The following is a 16,482-nucleotide window of genomic DNA, read 5'->3' on the forward strand; positions in this document are numbered from 1 at the left end:
TCTCTCGAAATCTTTCCTATCCATGTGCATGTCCAGGTCTATTATAAATGCTGCTATAGTAACTGCTTCAGCTAACTCCTCTGGCAGCTCGTTCCATATGCCCACCACCCTTTGATTGTGGGGAGGTCAATTCCTGCAATGACCACCACTTCCTGCAGCTTCCTTTGCTCTTGGGTGTTATCTAAGTTGTCTAAGCCAGTATCTGCAGTTCCTTGCGACTGCATTGCTCTACTTGCGTCTGTACCAGGTAGAAAAATGGGAACTGCAGATGCTGGTTTACAACAAAAGCCATGAAGTGCCTGAGTTACTCTAGCACTTTGCGTCTAAACCAGCATCTGCTGAGTTCCCTGTGACTGCATGGTCCTACTTGCCTTGGTGCTGGGTAGAAAATAAAGAACTGCAGATGCAGTTTTGCAAAAAAAAGACACTTGGTTATCTGAGTTACTCCAGCACCTAGCGGTTACTCCAGCACCTAGCGTCTAAAGACAGCATCTGCAGTTTCCTGTAAATGCATAGCCATGCTTGCCTCTGCTAGGTCGAACGATGGAACTGCAGACGCTTGTTTATTTAAAAAAAAGAAACGAAGTGCCAGAGTTACTCCAGTACTTAGCCAGCAACTGCAGTTCCCTGTGATAGCATGGCCCTGTCTGAAGAAGGATCTCGACCCGAAACGCCACCCATTCCTTCCTGGTGTCTGCCCCGCTGAGTTACTCCACTTTGGTATCTTTGGCCCTGTGGGTGCTGGCGGACTCTGCCTGCATCAAAGATGGCGGCGCCCGCAGAGGTGATGATGGCCTATTGCCATGCGCGTGTGCGCGCGCGCGCGGGGCCCCACTCGACACCGATGGTGCGGTCGCCATCGCTGAGGGAAAGGCGGGCGGGGAACATGGCCGTGGAGTCTAGAGTCACGCAGGAGGAGATCAAGAAGGAGCCGGAGAAGCCGGTGGATCGAGAGAAGGCGAGTACACGTTGGCGATGGCGGCTGCAGTGGCGGCGGGGTTTACGCCAGGCCGCCGAGGCCGAGGATCGGATGTAGGCCGCGGGCCCGGTCTGGAGGAGGGCGCGCGTTGGGAGGCGGCGCTGCCGCGGCGGTGGCCTCGAACCTGGGCATCTGCAAAACGGCTCACCCCCGTCCTCTGTACCACTCCCCACCCCTGCACCACCCTCGTTCCATGCACCCACCCCCACCCCTGCACCACCCTCGTTCCCTGCACCCACCCCCACCCCTGCACCACCCTCGTTCCATGCACCCACCCCCACCCCTGCACCACCCTCGTTCCCTGCACCCACCCCCACTCCTGCACCACCCTCGTTCCCTGCACCCACCCCCACCCCTGCACCACCCTCGTTCCCTGCACCCACCCCCACCCCTGCACCACCCTCGTTCCCTGCACCCACCCCCACCCCTGCACCACCCTCGTACCCTGCACCCACCCCCACCCCTGCACCACCCTCGTTCCCTGCACCCACCCCCACCCCTGCACCACCCTCGTTCCCTGCACCCACCCCCACCCCTGCACCACCCCGTCCCCTGTACCACCCCCCATACCTGCACCCCCTACCGCCATCTGCACCACCCCCACCCCTGCACCAACCCCCACCCCTGTACCACTCCCCACCCCTGCACCACCCTCGTTCCCTGCACCCACCCCCACCCCTGCACCACCCCCCATACCTGCACCCCCTACCGCCCTCTGCACCACCCCCACCCCTGCACCAACCCCCACCCCTGTACCACTCCCCACCCCTGCACCACCCTCGTTCCCTCCTCCCCCCCCCCACCCCTGCACCAACCCCGCCCTCTGTACCACTCCCCACCCCCACCACTGTACCACTCCCCACCCCTGCACCACCCTCGTTCCCTGTACCACTCCCCATACCTGCACCCCCTACCGCCCTCTGCACCACCCCCGTCCTCTGTACCACCCCCCATATCTGCACCACCCTCGTTCCCTGCAACCCCCACCACCCTCTGCACCCCCACCCACCACCCTCTGTACCACCACCATCCTCTGCACCAACCCCTCGTTCCCTGCACCACCCCTCACCCCCGCCCCTGCACCCCCCCCCCCCCCCAATACCTGCACCATCCTCGTTCCCTGCACCCCCCACTGCCCTCTGCACCACCACCATCCTCTGTACCACCCTCGTTCCCCCCACCCACCCCCGTCCCCTGAACCACCTCCATCCTCTGCACCCCCACCCTCCTCTGCACCAACCCCCGTTCCCGGATCCTCAGCCCATGTATCAGCCTCTTGTCCCGGCCCCCAGCCCAACACACTGGTCCCATCCCCAGCCTGCTGCCACATCCATACCCCCTCCTCTCTCTCCTGACTCTGCACCCTGTCACCTGCCCCATTCGTGGCCTCTATCCCAGCCACCCAAGTAATTATATTTAACCAGGCACATGATCAGCGCAGAAATGTGGGTACATATTGAGACTGATCTGTTACCGTCAGAAGAACTTTTTTCACACAGAGAGTGGTGAATCTCTGGAACTCCCTGCCACAGAGGGTAGTCGAGGCCAGTTCATTGGCTATATTTAAGAGGGAGTTAGATGTGGCCCTGGTGGCTAAGGGGATCAGAGGGTATGGAGAGAAGGCAGGTACGGGATACTGAGTTGGATGATCAGCCATGATCATATTGAATGGCGGTGCAGGCTCGAAGGGCCGAATGGCCTACTCCTGCACCTAATTTCTATGTTTCTATTTCTATGTTTCTATCACTATCTTCATTTTAACCAGTGTTAATTTCCTCGGGGCTCAGAAGGCCCCTGACCCAAACCCTCGTCTGTCCATTCCTTCCACAGACGCTGCCTGACCAGCACTTTGTGTTTTGTTCATGACGTTTTATGCCCTGATCACAAATAAATTAGACAGCGGTCATAACACAAAATTAAATTGAGCCCTGAAAATGGAAAAAGGAGATGGTGCTTATGATCAGATGGGTCGCAGTGGACAGACAATGTTGTTAGATGTGCTTCAGTGCTGAGGTTTTTAAAGATGTTACTTGGCCAGTGGTTAGGGAGGTTTGTAGTCCCTTGTCCATGCAATTTTAGTTTAGTTTAAAAATACAGTATGGAAACGGGCCTTATGGCCCACCAAGCCCATGCTGACAGTGAATCTGCTCACAATTGTTCTATGTTATCCCACTTTCTAATTAATTCCCTGCACATTAGTGGCAATTTTACATAGGCCAATTAACCGACAAACCCACACGCCTTTGCCATGTGAAGAAAACCACACGTTAAACTCCACACAGACAGCACCCGTAGTCAGGATTGAACCCGGATCTCTGGCACTGTGAGGCAGCAACTCTACCATCTGCTCCAGAGCACTGTGGTGGAGCACTTTGCAGAGACAGTGTTGATGTTATCACTTCAAAACTTTATAGGTGGTCCATGTCTCAGAATCAGATACAAAAGTAGACCTTGAGCTTTGTGCTAGATTTCAGATCTTGAGATTTTGGTGTTGTCCTTGGTGCGTTGGTCTATCTCCTGGTGCGATTTTTCTTTCAAAAGTGGTCATGAAAGAAACGTTGTCTTCGTCAAGGATAATTTCAGACAGTTGAGTAAAAGGGCAGGGTGTTCCATAGACAATAGGATGTACATTAAGACTTTCAGAAGGCATATGATAAAGTGCTGTATTAAAGGTCATTATTGTCGGGAATATCAGTGGCATGTGGTCTCACCAACGTCTAGTACAACTGTAACGTAACTTCTCAACATCTTTACTCAATACCCTGACTGATGAAGCCCATTGCACCAAAAGCCTTGTTTATTGGAATATCTAAATATGGAGCAACTTTCAGAGAACCATGTATCTGCACTAGACCCGTTTCCTTGAGGCCCTATCCACAATAACTACACTTCAAAAATGCTGGTTGACACAAAAGGACACAAACAAACTCAGTGGGTCAGGCACCATCTCTGGAGAACATGGAGATTGGGTCAGGACCCTTCTTCAGATTGAGGTGACGCAAAAGGTGTGCCCAGCCCATTGAAGCTGACTGAACCACTATGGTCAAGAGTGCTGGGGATGTTGACGCTTAACTTGATAGTGTATTCAGAGCAATTTGCAGGGACAGTGTTGGTGTTATCTCTTCAAAACCTTATAGGTGGTCCATGTCTCAGAATCAGACACGATGTAGGATCACTGTTGCTCAGTAGACCTTGAGCTTTGTGCTAGATTTCAGATCTTGATTTTTCAAACGCGCTTCCTCAGATGGCCAAAGGGTGTGCTGGCACATTGAACAAAGAACTGTACAGAATTGAATGTAATTGTCGTTTAAACTGCTCTCGAGTGGCCAAAATGGAAGGGACGGCTGCAATGGGCCTTTGTGGCCAACTGCAGCTGGGGCTATAAAATGGCGCCTCTTGTATAGTTTGAGTATCTCAAAGTAAAATATTCCAGGAATGGTGCTCTGTCGCCCCATCGCAGGCAGTGATGAGATGGTGAATATGTGATTGAAGTTCTCCTGACATCAGAAGATTAAGGACCAACAGAAAATCTGTGCTCTAAAGAACAGTAGGAGGAAAGAACGTACGCATTCGAACAATTTGCTTATAACTATGATACGCAGAGATACTTCAACATTGTTGAGGTCTATTGGTCCACCACAATGGTGGCACTATGAACTTCAGTTTTGCTCTGTTATAGTTACCTAGTATAACTGTTATCAATTGTATCATTGATTATTATGTGTTTATCTGTTATTGTGTTTGCGATCTGTTAAGGTGCAGCTAATAAGAATTCAATTGTCAAGTATACCGGTAACGGAACAACTAAACACTCTTGATATATGAGAGGATGGGCTTCTGCCAATCTGCTGCCCGGGTACAACAATGTCCAACAAGAACGTTTCTCAAAACGTGGATCACTTCCTTTATCTTGGAACCACCTGGCAGCGAAGGCAACATTGATAATCTGAATATATTCTTCCTTAGTTTATATTCATGAAAACATATCAGGGTAATGCCTGAGAAAATGGATTGAGACAGATAACTTAAATAACTCTGTTGGATAGCCTGGACAAGGTTCTGATAAATTTAGAGTTTGAATCTTGCAAATCTATTTAAGGTGTAGGAAAGAACAGCAGATGCTGGTTTAAACCGAAGATAGACACAAAAAGCTGTAGTAACTCAGCAGGTCAGACAGCTGAGCAGGCCCAGGACAGAGAGGTCATTGTGGGAATGGGAACGGTTACTTTTCATCATTCATTCATTTGTTCTATATCTCTCTATGCCACCATCTATATCTGTCGTTTCCCTTTCCCCTGATTCTCAGTCTGAAGAAGAGTCTCGACCCAAAACTTTTCTCCAGAGGTGCTGTCTGACCCGCTGAGTTACTTTTCACAGTCTATCTTAAATTTATTGTTTTAAAAAATAAGCTAGGTTGGTGGGCTACTGCAGTTGGAGTTAAAAAGAGGAAGTGTATAAATCCTTGAATGTATCTGGCTATTTTGTTTTTACCTAAAAGTATGTATGATAACTATAGACAATAGAAAATATGTGCAGGAGTAGGCCATTGGCCCTTTGAGCCAGCACCACCATTCAATGTGATCATGGCTGATCATCCCCAATCAGTACCCCATTCCTGCCTTCTCCCCATACCCTCTGACTCCGCTATTTTTGAGAGCCCTATCTAGCTCTCTTGAAAGTATCCAGAGAACCTGCATCCACCTGAGGCAGAGAATTCCACAGACTCGCCACTCTCTGTGGGGGAAAAAGTGTTTCCTCGTCTCTGTTCTAAATGGCTTACTCATTCTTAAACTGTGGCCCATGGTTCTGGACTCCCCCAACATCGGGAACATGTTCAAGCCCTTAACAATCTTATATGTTTCAATGAGATCCCTCTCATTCTTCTAAACTCCAGAGTGTACAAGCCCAGCCGCTCCATTTTCTCATCATATGACAGTCCCACCATCCCGGGAATTAACCCTGTAAACCTACGCTGCACTTCCTCAATGTCAAGAATATCCTTCCTCAAATTAGGAGACCAAAACTGCACACAATACTCCAGGTGTGGTCTCACTGGGGCTCTGTACAACTGCAGAAGGACCTTTTTGCTCCTATATTCGATTCCTCTTGTTATAAAGGCCAACATGCCATTCGCTTTCTTCACTGCCTGCTGTACCTGCATGCTTACTTTCATAGACTGATGTACAAGGACCCCCAGATCCCGTTGCACTTCCCCTTTTCCCAACTTGACGCCATTTAGATAGTAATCTGCCTTCCTGTTTTTGCTACCAAAGTGGATAACCTCACCTTTATCCGCATTAAACTTCATCTGCCATGCATCTGCCCGCTCCCCCAACCTGTCCAAGTCACCCTGCATTCTCATAGCATCTTCCTCACAGTTCACATTGCCACCCAGCTTTGTATCATCTGCAAATTTGCTAATGTTACTTTGAATCCCTTCATCCAAATCATTGATGTATATTGTAAATAGCTGCGGTCCCAGCACCGAGCCTTGCGGTACCCCACTAGTCACTGCCTGCCATTCTGAAAGGGACCCGTTAATCCCTACTCTTTGTTTCCTGTCTGCCAACCACTTCTCTATCCATGTCAGCACTCTACCCCCAATACCATGTGCCCTAATTCTTCCCACTAATCTCCTATGTGGGACCTTATCAAATGCTTTCTGAAAGTCCAGGTACACTAAATCCACTGACTCTCCCATGTCCATTTTCCTAGTTACATCTTCAAAAAATTCCAGAAGATTAGTCAAGCATGATTTTTCCCTCGTAAATCCATGCTGACTCGGACCGATCCTGTTACTGCTATCCAAATGTGCGGCTATCTCATCTTTTATAATTGACTCCAGCATCTTCCCCTCCACCGATGTCAGGCTAACTGGTCTATAATTCCCCGTTTTCTCTCTCCCGCCTTTCTTAAAAAGTGGGATAACATTAGCTACCCTCCAATCCCCAGGAACTGATCCTGAGATCCTGATCCTATAGAACATTGGAAATTATAACCAATGCATCCACGATTTCTAGAGCCACTTCCTTAAGTACCCTGGGATGCAGACCATCAGGCCCTGGGGATTTATCAGCCTTCAGTCCCATCAGTCTATCCAACACCATTTCCTGCCTAATGTGGATTTCCTTCAGTTGCTCTGTCACCCTAGATCCTCTGGCCATTACTATATCAGGAAGATTGTTTGTGTCCTCCTTAGTGAAGACAGATCCAAAGTACCTGTTCAACTCATCTGCCATTTCCTTGTTCCCCATAATAAATTCACCTTTTTCGGTCTTCAAGGTTCCAACTTTGGTCTTAGCTAATTTTTTCCTCTTCACATACCTAAAGAAGCTTTTACTATCCTGCTTTATATTCTTGGCTAGCTTACCTTCGTACCTCATCTTTTCTCCCCGTACTGTCTTTTTAGTTATCTTCTGTTGTTCTTTAAACATTACCCAATCCTCTTGCTTCCCGCTCATCTTTGCTACGTTGTACTTCTTTAATTTTTATAATGGCGCTTTTGTGAAAATAGAATATTTTCAAAAGCAATCTAATTTGTAAACTTGTTGGAAGCATATGGAACTGGGTCTCTGTATTGCTTTGCAACTGGATGCTCAACTTCATCAACAGAACACAATTGGTGCAAATTGGCAGCAATTCTTGGTCCTCGAAAACCATCAGCACAGAGGTTGCATGCTCGGAACCCTGCTCTACTCTCTCTATATCCATGACTAGCTGGATACTGTTCCAACTATTTAAATTCGCCGATGACACTGCCGTTGTTGGATGAATTGTGCATGAGGAGTCATAATATAGGAGATCAATCGTCTAATTGAATGGTGGTAGTATGACAACCTTGTTCTCAACGTCAGCAAGACCAAGGAACTGATTCTTGACTTCATCGACAAGTCAGTGGTGGACAGAGTTAACAACTTCGGGTCCCTGGGCATGTATATTTCTGAGGAACTGCTCTGGACCCAGCAGAATCATGCAATCATAAAGAAAGCTCATCAATGCCTCTACTTCCTTAGAAGATTGAGGAGGTTCTAAATATTGATGCGTACTCTCTTGAACTTCTATAAAAGTATGGTAGAGAGCCAATGGATTGGTAACTCAAAAGCCCATGAATGAAGATTACAAAAAGTGAGGGACACTGCCCGGTCGATCATGGGCAAATTCTTAGCCTATAACTTACTAATGTTATTGAAATATTCGGTGATTAAATTTGGCGCATTCTTTGTCTCCCTCTTAACCTGACTTCGGCTTTCACCATGAAGAGCCACAATATTTAGTTTATGGTGCTGTGCTTTAGAAACAATTATTTGGGAATTTCTTCATCCTGTGTTACATTATTCATTATATTTTACATACATTTAGACCTGCCCTCTTCTGCTGAGAGTATTCACAACTAATAATGGGAGACATCACAGAATGGATGATTTTGCCAGAGGAAATGTCCCATCTAGTGAGCTTCAGATCTATACTTGGTAAGTATTGTACTTCATTTGCTAACACGTATCTGATTATTATGGTACTGATGGCTATAGCCTTACCATTTATTTACTTAATGGAAGACAACATTGTAAAAAGTCTATTCTCAAACCTATTGGTATTACAACATGCTTTGTGAATGTATGTAAGGAACAACTTTATTTTTTTTAAATATTTTATATTATTAGAAGTAAGTACAGTCATATGGCACCAAAGTGCCTAATATATATTTTCATAATACATTTTATGTACAACTTCTTTTTTTTCTTTTGTTACATTGAAAAAAGATTAGAATAAGAAAAAGAAGTTAGATAGTAAAGGATAGAAAGATGTGAAATATATAGTGCGTGAAAAAAGAAAACGAGTAAATGAAGAAAGTTGAGAGAGAAAATAGAGAAAATAAAATTAAATAAAAAAGAAAAGGAGATCATTATTTATAATCTTGACCAACCCTCGTCCAGTCCTGAAACAGTTATTTTTTACAATTGTGAACAACTTTTTAAAATATAATGTTTGTGTTTTATAATTAAGGATGGATGCTACATTGAAGGAGTTAACTAGCTTAGTGAAGGAAGTTTATCCAGAGGCACGGAAGAAAGGAACACATTTCAGCTTTGCAATTGTGTATCCGGATCCTAAACGACCCGGTTACAGGTTAGTACACAATTACCAAATTCATTGTACACCAGACGGCTCTTTTTAGGCACACAAAAAAGATCAGCATTTCCCTTAATTTGTACATCTCAAGATGGATGTTGATGTTGTGATTTTACAGTGCCTTCAGAAAATATTCAGACCCCTTCACTTTTTCCACATTTTGTTACGTTACAGCCTTATTCTAAAATGGATTAAATTCTTTTTTTATTATCATCAATCTACACACAATACCCCATAATGAAAAAGTGAAAACAGGGGTTTAGATATTTTTGCTGAAGACGAAGGAATTGTCCGTAGACCTCAGAGACAGGATTGTGTTGAGACACAGATCTGGAGAAGGGTATAAAACAATTTCTGCAGCATTGCAGGTCCTGAAGAGCACAGTGGCCTCCGTAATTCTTAAATGGAAGAACTTTGGAACACCAGGACTCTACATAGAGCTGGTCGCCCGGCCATACTGAGCAATCAGGAGAGATGGGCCTTGGTCAGGGAGGTGACAGAGCTCCAGAGTTCCTTTGTGGAGATGGGAGAACCTTCCAGAAGGACAACTATTTCTGCATCACACCACCACTCAGGCCTTTATGGTAGAGTGGCCAGCCGGAAGCCACTCCTCAGTAAAAGGCACATGACAGCCTGCTTGGAGTTTGCCAAAAGGGTTGTTTTCTCTTGTGTTCTGGCCTGATGAAACCAAGATTGAAGTCTTTGGCCTGAATGCCAAGCGTCACATCTGGAGGAAACCAGGCACTGCTCATCAACTGGGCAATACCATACCTACGGTGAAGCATGGTGCTGTGGGGATGTTTTTCAGCAGCTGGAACTGGGAGACTAGTCAGGATCGGGGGAAAGATGAACAGAGCAAAGTACAGAGAGAGATCCTTGATGAAAACCTGTTCCAGAGGGTTCTGGACCTCAGACTGGGGTGGAAGACACCTTCCAACAGAACAACGACCCCAAGCACACTGCCAAGACAATGCAGGAGTGACATCTTGACAAGTGTTCTTGAGTGGCCCAGCCAGAGCCTGGACTTGAACCCGACTGAACATCTCTGGAGGGACCTGGAAATAGCTGTGCATCGATGCTCTCCATCCAACCTGACAGAGCTTGAGAGGATCTGCAGAGAAGAATGGAAGAAATTACCCAAATACAGGTGTGCCAAGTTTGTAGCATCATACCCAAGAAGACTTGAGGCTGTAATCACTGCCAAATGTGCCTCAACAAAGTACTGAGTAAAGGGTCTGAATACTTATGTAAATGTGATATTTCAGTTATTTCTTTTAATTACTTTGAAAAAATTTCTAAACACCTGTTTTCACTTTTTTTATTATGGGGTATTGTGTGTAGATTGATGATTAAAAAAGAAAAGAAAATGAATCCATTTTAGTATCAGGCTGTGTAGCAAAATGTGGAAAAAGTGAAGGGGTCTGAATACTTTCGGAATGCACTGAATATTTATCCATCTGTTGGGTAACAGCATTCAGCAGTTCTTTTGAAGCCGGCATAATTCTCACACCCATCCAACCTGGCTGATCCTAATCTTATCTCAGCATTGGAACACTGCAGACCACCCCGGGACCGTTTTCTATTTGTATTTTGTACTAATGTCTTTTTTTTTCCACTGTCTTGTAGAATTGTAAACTTTATGATTAACTTGTTTTTTGTCTGAGCCTATGTGCTTGTACTTCAATGTAAGATTTAAACATACAATGCATTGATGATGTAGAATGAGATATGAGCCAAATATCTCATTGACAGAGGAAGGGGGACAGGACATGGTCAGAAAGCAAGTGTGTGAATTTTGCATATTGGGTTAAAAACTTTAACATAGTATGGTCAACAATCGTTATATAGTATTTTCTGGTCTAATTGGATCACATGCAAACAAAGCTTTTCACCATACCTCGGTACTCGTGACATTACAAAACCTAAACTATTCAATGGAAATAAATAAATGTGCACAATGACCTAATAGAGATTTCCCATACCATAATATGTTTTAAAGATTTGCAGTCTTTGTTGAATAGTGGAGTCTGATTGTGCCCCTTAGTTCATTACTGGAAAATAGAATTTGCAGGTGGTGGGCAAAGTATCTACAAAGTAAGTAGAATTGAGGCAAAAGTTTGGTGTAGGAGTTAACACATTTAATTTGTGTTGCATAATATTTATGCATCGTCCACTTTAGAAATTAAAATTGGTTATGGGTTAAGGTGGGAAACAGACATGACAAGCAGGTGAACAACATTTTTGTTGGTGGATTAGCTTGGGAGTCACACTAGGAAAATTTTAGTTCATGTTTTCATAAAGCTAGATGTTTACCTTAATTTCTTCAATCTGTCTGACAAATAAAGGATTTGGTGATATAGTGGGTAGGCTACTGGACTACCAGCTAGAGATGTAGAACACAAAAGTGAAGACCATATGATTCCAGGCACACCAATGTGTTTGACTCCTTTATATAAAAAAAGACACAAAGACCTGGAGTAACTCAGTGCATCAGGCCAAGTGCTTCCTTCCACATCTCAAATAAAATTTTCCTTAAATAGAATCCCAAATTTCCTGGAATTTGATGGTATTTCCTGAAATTTTCAAAAATGCTTCCTGCATGCTATTTGGTTTTTTTTCCCCGCGGGAACACGTTAACAACACAAAAAATAACGCAAAACAGATCTTTGTAACTACACTGTATCTGCCTGCTTCTGCTACTCACTTGTACAGTGTTATGCAAGACAGCTTTAGTTGTCTTTGTTTTTTCAACCTGTGTCTCAGTCTCTGCTCCCTCCTCCTACCTCTCTCCATCCTTCCTTCTTTAGCTCCCCATCCCCCTCCCTCCTTCTCTCCCACCGTTCTGTAAGATCAAGTCCAATCCCAATGTAACTGCAATGCCACCGCCCACAGATTGTTAAGGGCTTGGACACGCTAGAGGCAGGAAACATGTTCCCGATGTTGGGGGAGTCCAGAACCAGGGGCCACAGTTTAAGAATAAGGAGTAAGCCATTTAGAACGGAGACGAGGAAACACTTTTTCTCACATTGAGTGGTGAGTCTGGAATTCTCTGCCTCAGAGGGCGGTGGAGGCAGGTTCTCTGGATGCTTTCAAGAGAGAGCTGGATAGGGCTCTTAAAAATAGGGGCTCTCAGGGGATATGGGGAGAAAGTAGGAACGGGGTACTGATTGGGGATGATCAGCCATGATCACATTGAATGGCGGTGCTGGCTCGAAGGGCCAAATCGCCTACTCCTATTGTCTATTGTCACAGGTAACTTTTCACCACTAGTCTTATCCAGAATTCTACCACTGCTGAAAAATAATCAAAGGCTCAACTTCCACTGAGAAAGAGAATTCCAAAGACTCATTGTTATACTAGAATTTTCCAGAACAGTCTGTGACGCATAGCGTTGTGGCCATAGCGCTGCAGCCGGTAGTGCTGTATTTAGAACCCATAGCGCTGCAGCCGACAGCTCTTTGTTTAAATTCCCACGTGTTAAACTGACAGCGCTCTGTTTAAACTTTAGAGCGCCAAACCGGCAGTGCTGTATTACCTTTACATCCCTTTGCGGGCTGGATGCGGAAATTTCCCTAAATTATTCAATTTCCCTAAAATTACCCGGACAACCAGAATTTCGGGTAATTTCCTTCAAAGTGGAAACAATGGCATCAGGTTGCATCTTTAGAGAACATGGATAGAAGAAGGGTTTCGGCCCGAAACGTTGCCTATTTCCTTCGCTCCATAGATGCTGCTGCACCCGCTGAGTTTCTCCAGCATTTTTGTGTATTTTGTGCACCCTTCGATTTTCCAGCATCTGCAGTTCCTTCTTAAACATGGATAGATGGTGTGTTGGGTCAGGATCCTTAATCAGACCCTGTTCTCCAAAGATGCTACCTGACCCACTTGCCCAGCTGATCAAGATTCTGCTGTAATTCTTGATGACCATCTTCCCTGTCTATGAAGCCAATGGCATCTGCAATGTACATTCTCATTCCAAATCTCTGATATAGATGACAAACATCAATGGGCCCAGCACTGATCCATGAGGCACACCACTAGTCATAAAATTCCACTCCCACTGGAAAAACAACCTTCCAGCACCACTTTCTGCTTCCTACCATAAAGCCAATTGTGTATTCAATTAGTCAGCTGGGTTCCATGTGATCTAACCTTCCAGTGCAACCTTCCATATTGAACATTATCAATGACCTTGCTGAAGTCCATATACTTCACTGTTAGTCCACATAGACTACTACTACTACTTCAAAAAATCAATCAAATTCATGAAACACAACCTTCCATGCCCAAAACCATGCTTACTATCCCTAGGTAGACACAAAATGCTGATGTTCAGACTGAAGAAGGGCCTCGACCTGAAAAGTCACCCATTTCTTCTCTCCAGGAATGCTGCCTGAGTTACTCCAGCATTTTGTGTATACCTTTGATTTAAAACAGCATCTGCAGTTCTTTCTTACCATCCCTAATCAATCGTTGTCTTATCCAATTTTAGTGTGGTACCCATTAATTCCAATATATAATAACATTTTAATCATTATTTTTAATGCTTCTAAAGATACTTTGTTGGAAATGTTGAATATATAGATCAGTTTTTTAAATGTAGACAATCAATATGAGTATTTCCTGGTGGAGGTGACATGGTAAAAGTTCACATGGTGTGTTGACGTCAATTTTATTACCCAATATGTTGAGATTCCAGAGATGAGGCTGAATAATTGGGAATGCCATCAATTAATGATGAACTGTTAAACCTGAGATTTCTTTGCATCGAGTAATAGAATGGAAGATTGCTTAACGTCAGAATAGGTGACATTTACGAAAATGTAATTTGTTTCAGTTTTAAGATGGTAGTAATCATATTTAATGCTGCTGATACTAAAGACAATTGAGGAACATCAATGCATAATTTTAGGCTGTGGGCCGAGCATCAAAAATGTGTCTAGAATTTAAGTTTTGTGACCCATGTCTGCTATCTACTTTAAATTTGGCACAGATTTAGATAAAATATAATTGAGAAGGAATTCATAACTCGTCAGTGTCAAAAGTTGCACACTAATTAATTAAGCTAATTCGAAAATTAGAACAAAAAGTAAGTGCCATCTAGTGCTCAATGCTCATATTACTCTGGGGAGCCTAATTCTGCGCTGCGGTCTATTTAAACCATATATTATACCATATATATATATATATATATATATATATATATATATATAACGTGAATACGACTGGAGTTATATATAATTATATTTATAAAAATAATGTGATGAATATAATTGTGAATGTGTATGTTGAATGAGATTGCCGCAAAGGTCCCGCATTTCACCGGCTCCTGAACCCGCCTAATTAATGGGTGAGGGCAGATTCTGTGAGTTCTCCCGTTTACTGAGCCCCACTGACTGCCATAGTGGGACTGGGGCAGTGCCAGGCTGGGGGATAGCACTGAGTGGAAAATGTCTAACCCTAACTCGCCCCCCTTCCAGAGCTGCTCACTGCTGGAGCCGCTTTGGGACTGGCTGCGGGCTCCGTACGTGTGGCCGCTCAGCGCGTCCACCTCGGCCAGCATGCCCTTCTGGATCATCATGGTGATGATGGTCCGCTCGCTCGCTGCAACACTGGCTGGCCGGCAGCATCCACCGGCGGGCAAACAGCCCGACCGATCCCTCGCAGCACTCACCAGCGGGCCGACAGCTCGACCGACACTTCGCAGCATCCACCGGCGGGCCGACAGCGCGACCGACTGACCCTAACCCTAGCTCTACATTTTAATTTAACAGTTCACATCATAACTTTACAATGATAAATCAATTGTAAAACAAAATTATCAGCATGGTTAGCATTCCCTTTATTCCTTCGAAACCTTGCTATTGTTTTGAAGGTAGACAAAAATGCTGGAGAAACTCAGCGGGTGAGGCAGCATCTACGGAGTGAAGGAATAGGTGACGTTTCGGGTCGAGACTCTTCTTCAGACTGATGTTTTGATGTAATTAGGAGGCAGCCATGATCCCCGTGTGCTCGCTACCATGAAACAAAGCCTGTGATTGGTCAATTGGCATCCGACTCAATGTCAGACGTGCATTGATTGGACAATTACTACTCTGAAAATTGGAGGTTTTTCTCATATTTTAAAAATATGTGCAGGTTTTGGTCTTGACGAGTTACAGGTATGACTTCTATAATATTTTTACACAATATGTTATAAATACAGGTATATACGTGATTTGGGTCACGAAATGAAAGGAAAAAGCACCTCGGCCCACTTGAAGACTTCCTCTATGAAGAATGTTTAAATGATAATCATGCATCAACAAGCACCAATAAATTTAAGATGTGAATTAAAGTCCAACCGCTTGGAATTAACAGGAAAAGGGTTTGATTCGGGTTTTAAAAAAAAACATGTTTGTGTTCCTGTTAGGGGTTTATAGAAGAAAAATTACTGCTGGTGCTAATTTATGGATTTTTTTTTATATAACAGAGTTAAAGAAATTGGCACCACGGTTTCAGGAAGGAAAGGACCAGATGACTCCATGACATTACAATCACAAAAATTTCAGATTGGGGACTATCTGGACATTGCAATTACACCGCCTAGTCGAGCACCACCGCCTCCCGGCCGTATGAGACCTTATTGATGTTCTTTCCACATCCTCTTGTGTAGTGGGGGATAGAAACCCTCCATAACTAGGTTTTGTATTTGGAACAAATGGGCCATTATGGAATATTTGTTATTGGCCTTACTACAATCCAACCATTACATAAAACAAAACCATATTCTAACTTCATTGTAAACGATGTATTTTTGAAAATTGAAGAGACTTGTAGGATTTGTGTATTGTCTTTAGTTATGGTTTTTAATTGGTTACTTGTTTGGACTTTAATAAAGGTGTTCTTTGTGAATTTTTATTTTGCAGCATTAATACAATTTATACAAATTTCTGGATAAAACCACGAGGTTGAACCCCTTCTAGCATTCCATCAACATTTCGGAGGAGGCAGGAGAGGCAAAGTGATCAGAAACCAGCGGTCCAGCCCATATGTGAGGCTGAGGATTTTATAGTGACTGTATATGGCAGGAAACTACTTTAAGCTGGCTGCAGGTTATGAAAGGTTCAATTTTGGCAGATGTGCACAAGTCAATTTTGCCTGTAAATCTGAAAATACACATGCATGACATGGTATGGTGACCATAGTTGGAAATTAAAGGCACACAAAACTGATGACAACCATTACTAAGTAGTAGAGGGGAAATTAGTTCTGCCATTTGTAAGAACTGTTTTGTATGTACAATGACTAATTAAGCTTTCATAAAACTATATTGTCTTGGTTTGATTCCATTAAGCTTCTCTAAAAGAATAGGTATACTTAGTTCTACAGTG

The 16,482-nt window shown here is 44.2% G+C and overlaps 1 protein-coding gene across 1 annotated transcript; it reads left to right on the top strand.

The window, feature by feature from the left end:
* Positions 1 to 805: 805 nt before the first annotated feature.
* sap18 (Sin3A associated protein 18) lies at positions 806 to 16,009 on the top strand. Its single transcript, XM_033022744.1, has 4 exons — positions 806 to 958; positions 8,339 to 8,448; positions 8,984 to 9,106; positions 15,582 to 16,009. The coding sequence occupies exons 1-4, from the start codon at positions 845 to 847 to the stop codon at positions 15,736 to 15,738; spliced, it is 504 nt and encodes a 167-aa protein (XP_032878635.1). The 5' UTR covers positions 806 to 844; the 3' UTR covers positions 15,739 to 16,009.
* Positions 16,010 to 16,482: the final 473 nt, after the last annotated feature.

Source organism: Amblyraja radiata, chromosome 6 (assembly GCF_010909765.2).
Source record: "Amblyraja radiata isolate CabotCenter1 chromosome 6, sAmbRad1.1.pri, whole genome shotgun sequence".
NCBI classification, from domain to species: domain Eukaryota; kingdom Metazoa; phylum Chordata; class Chondrichthyes; order Rajiformes; family Rajidae; genus Amblyraja; species Amblyraja radiata.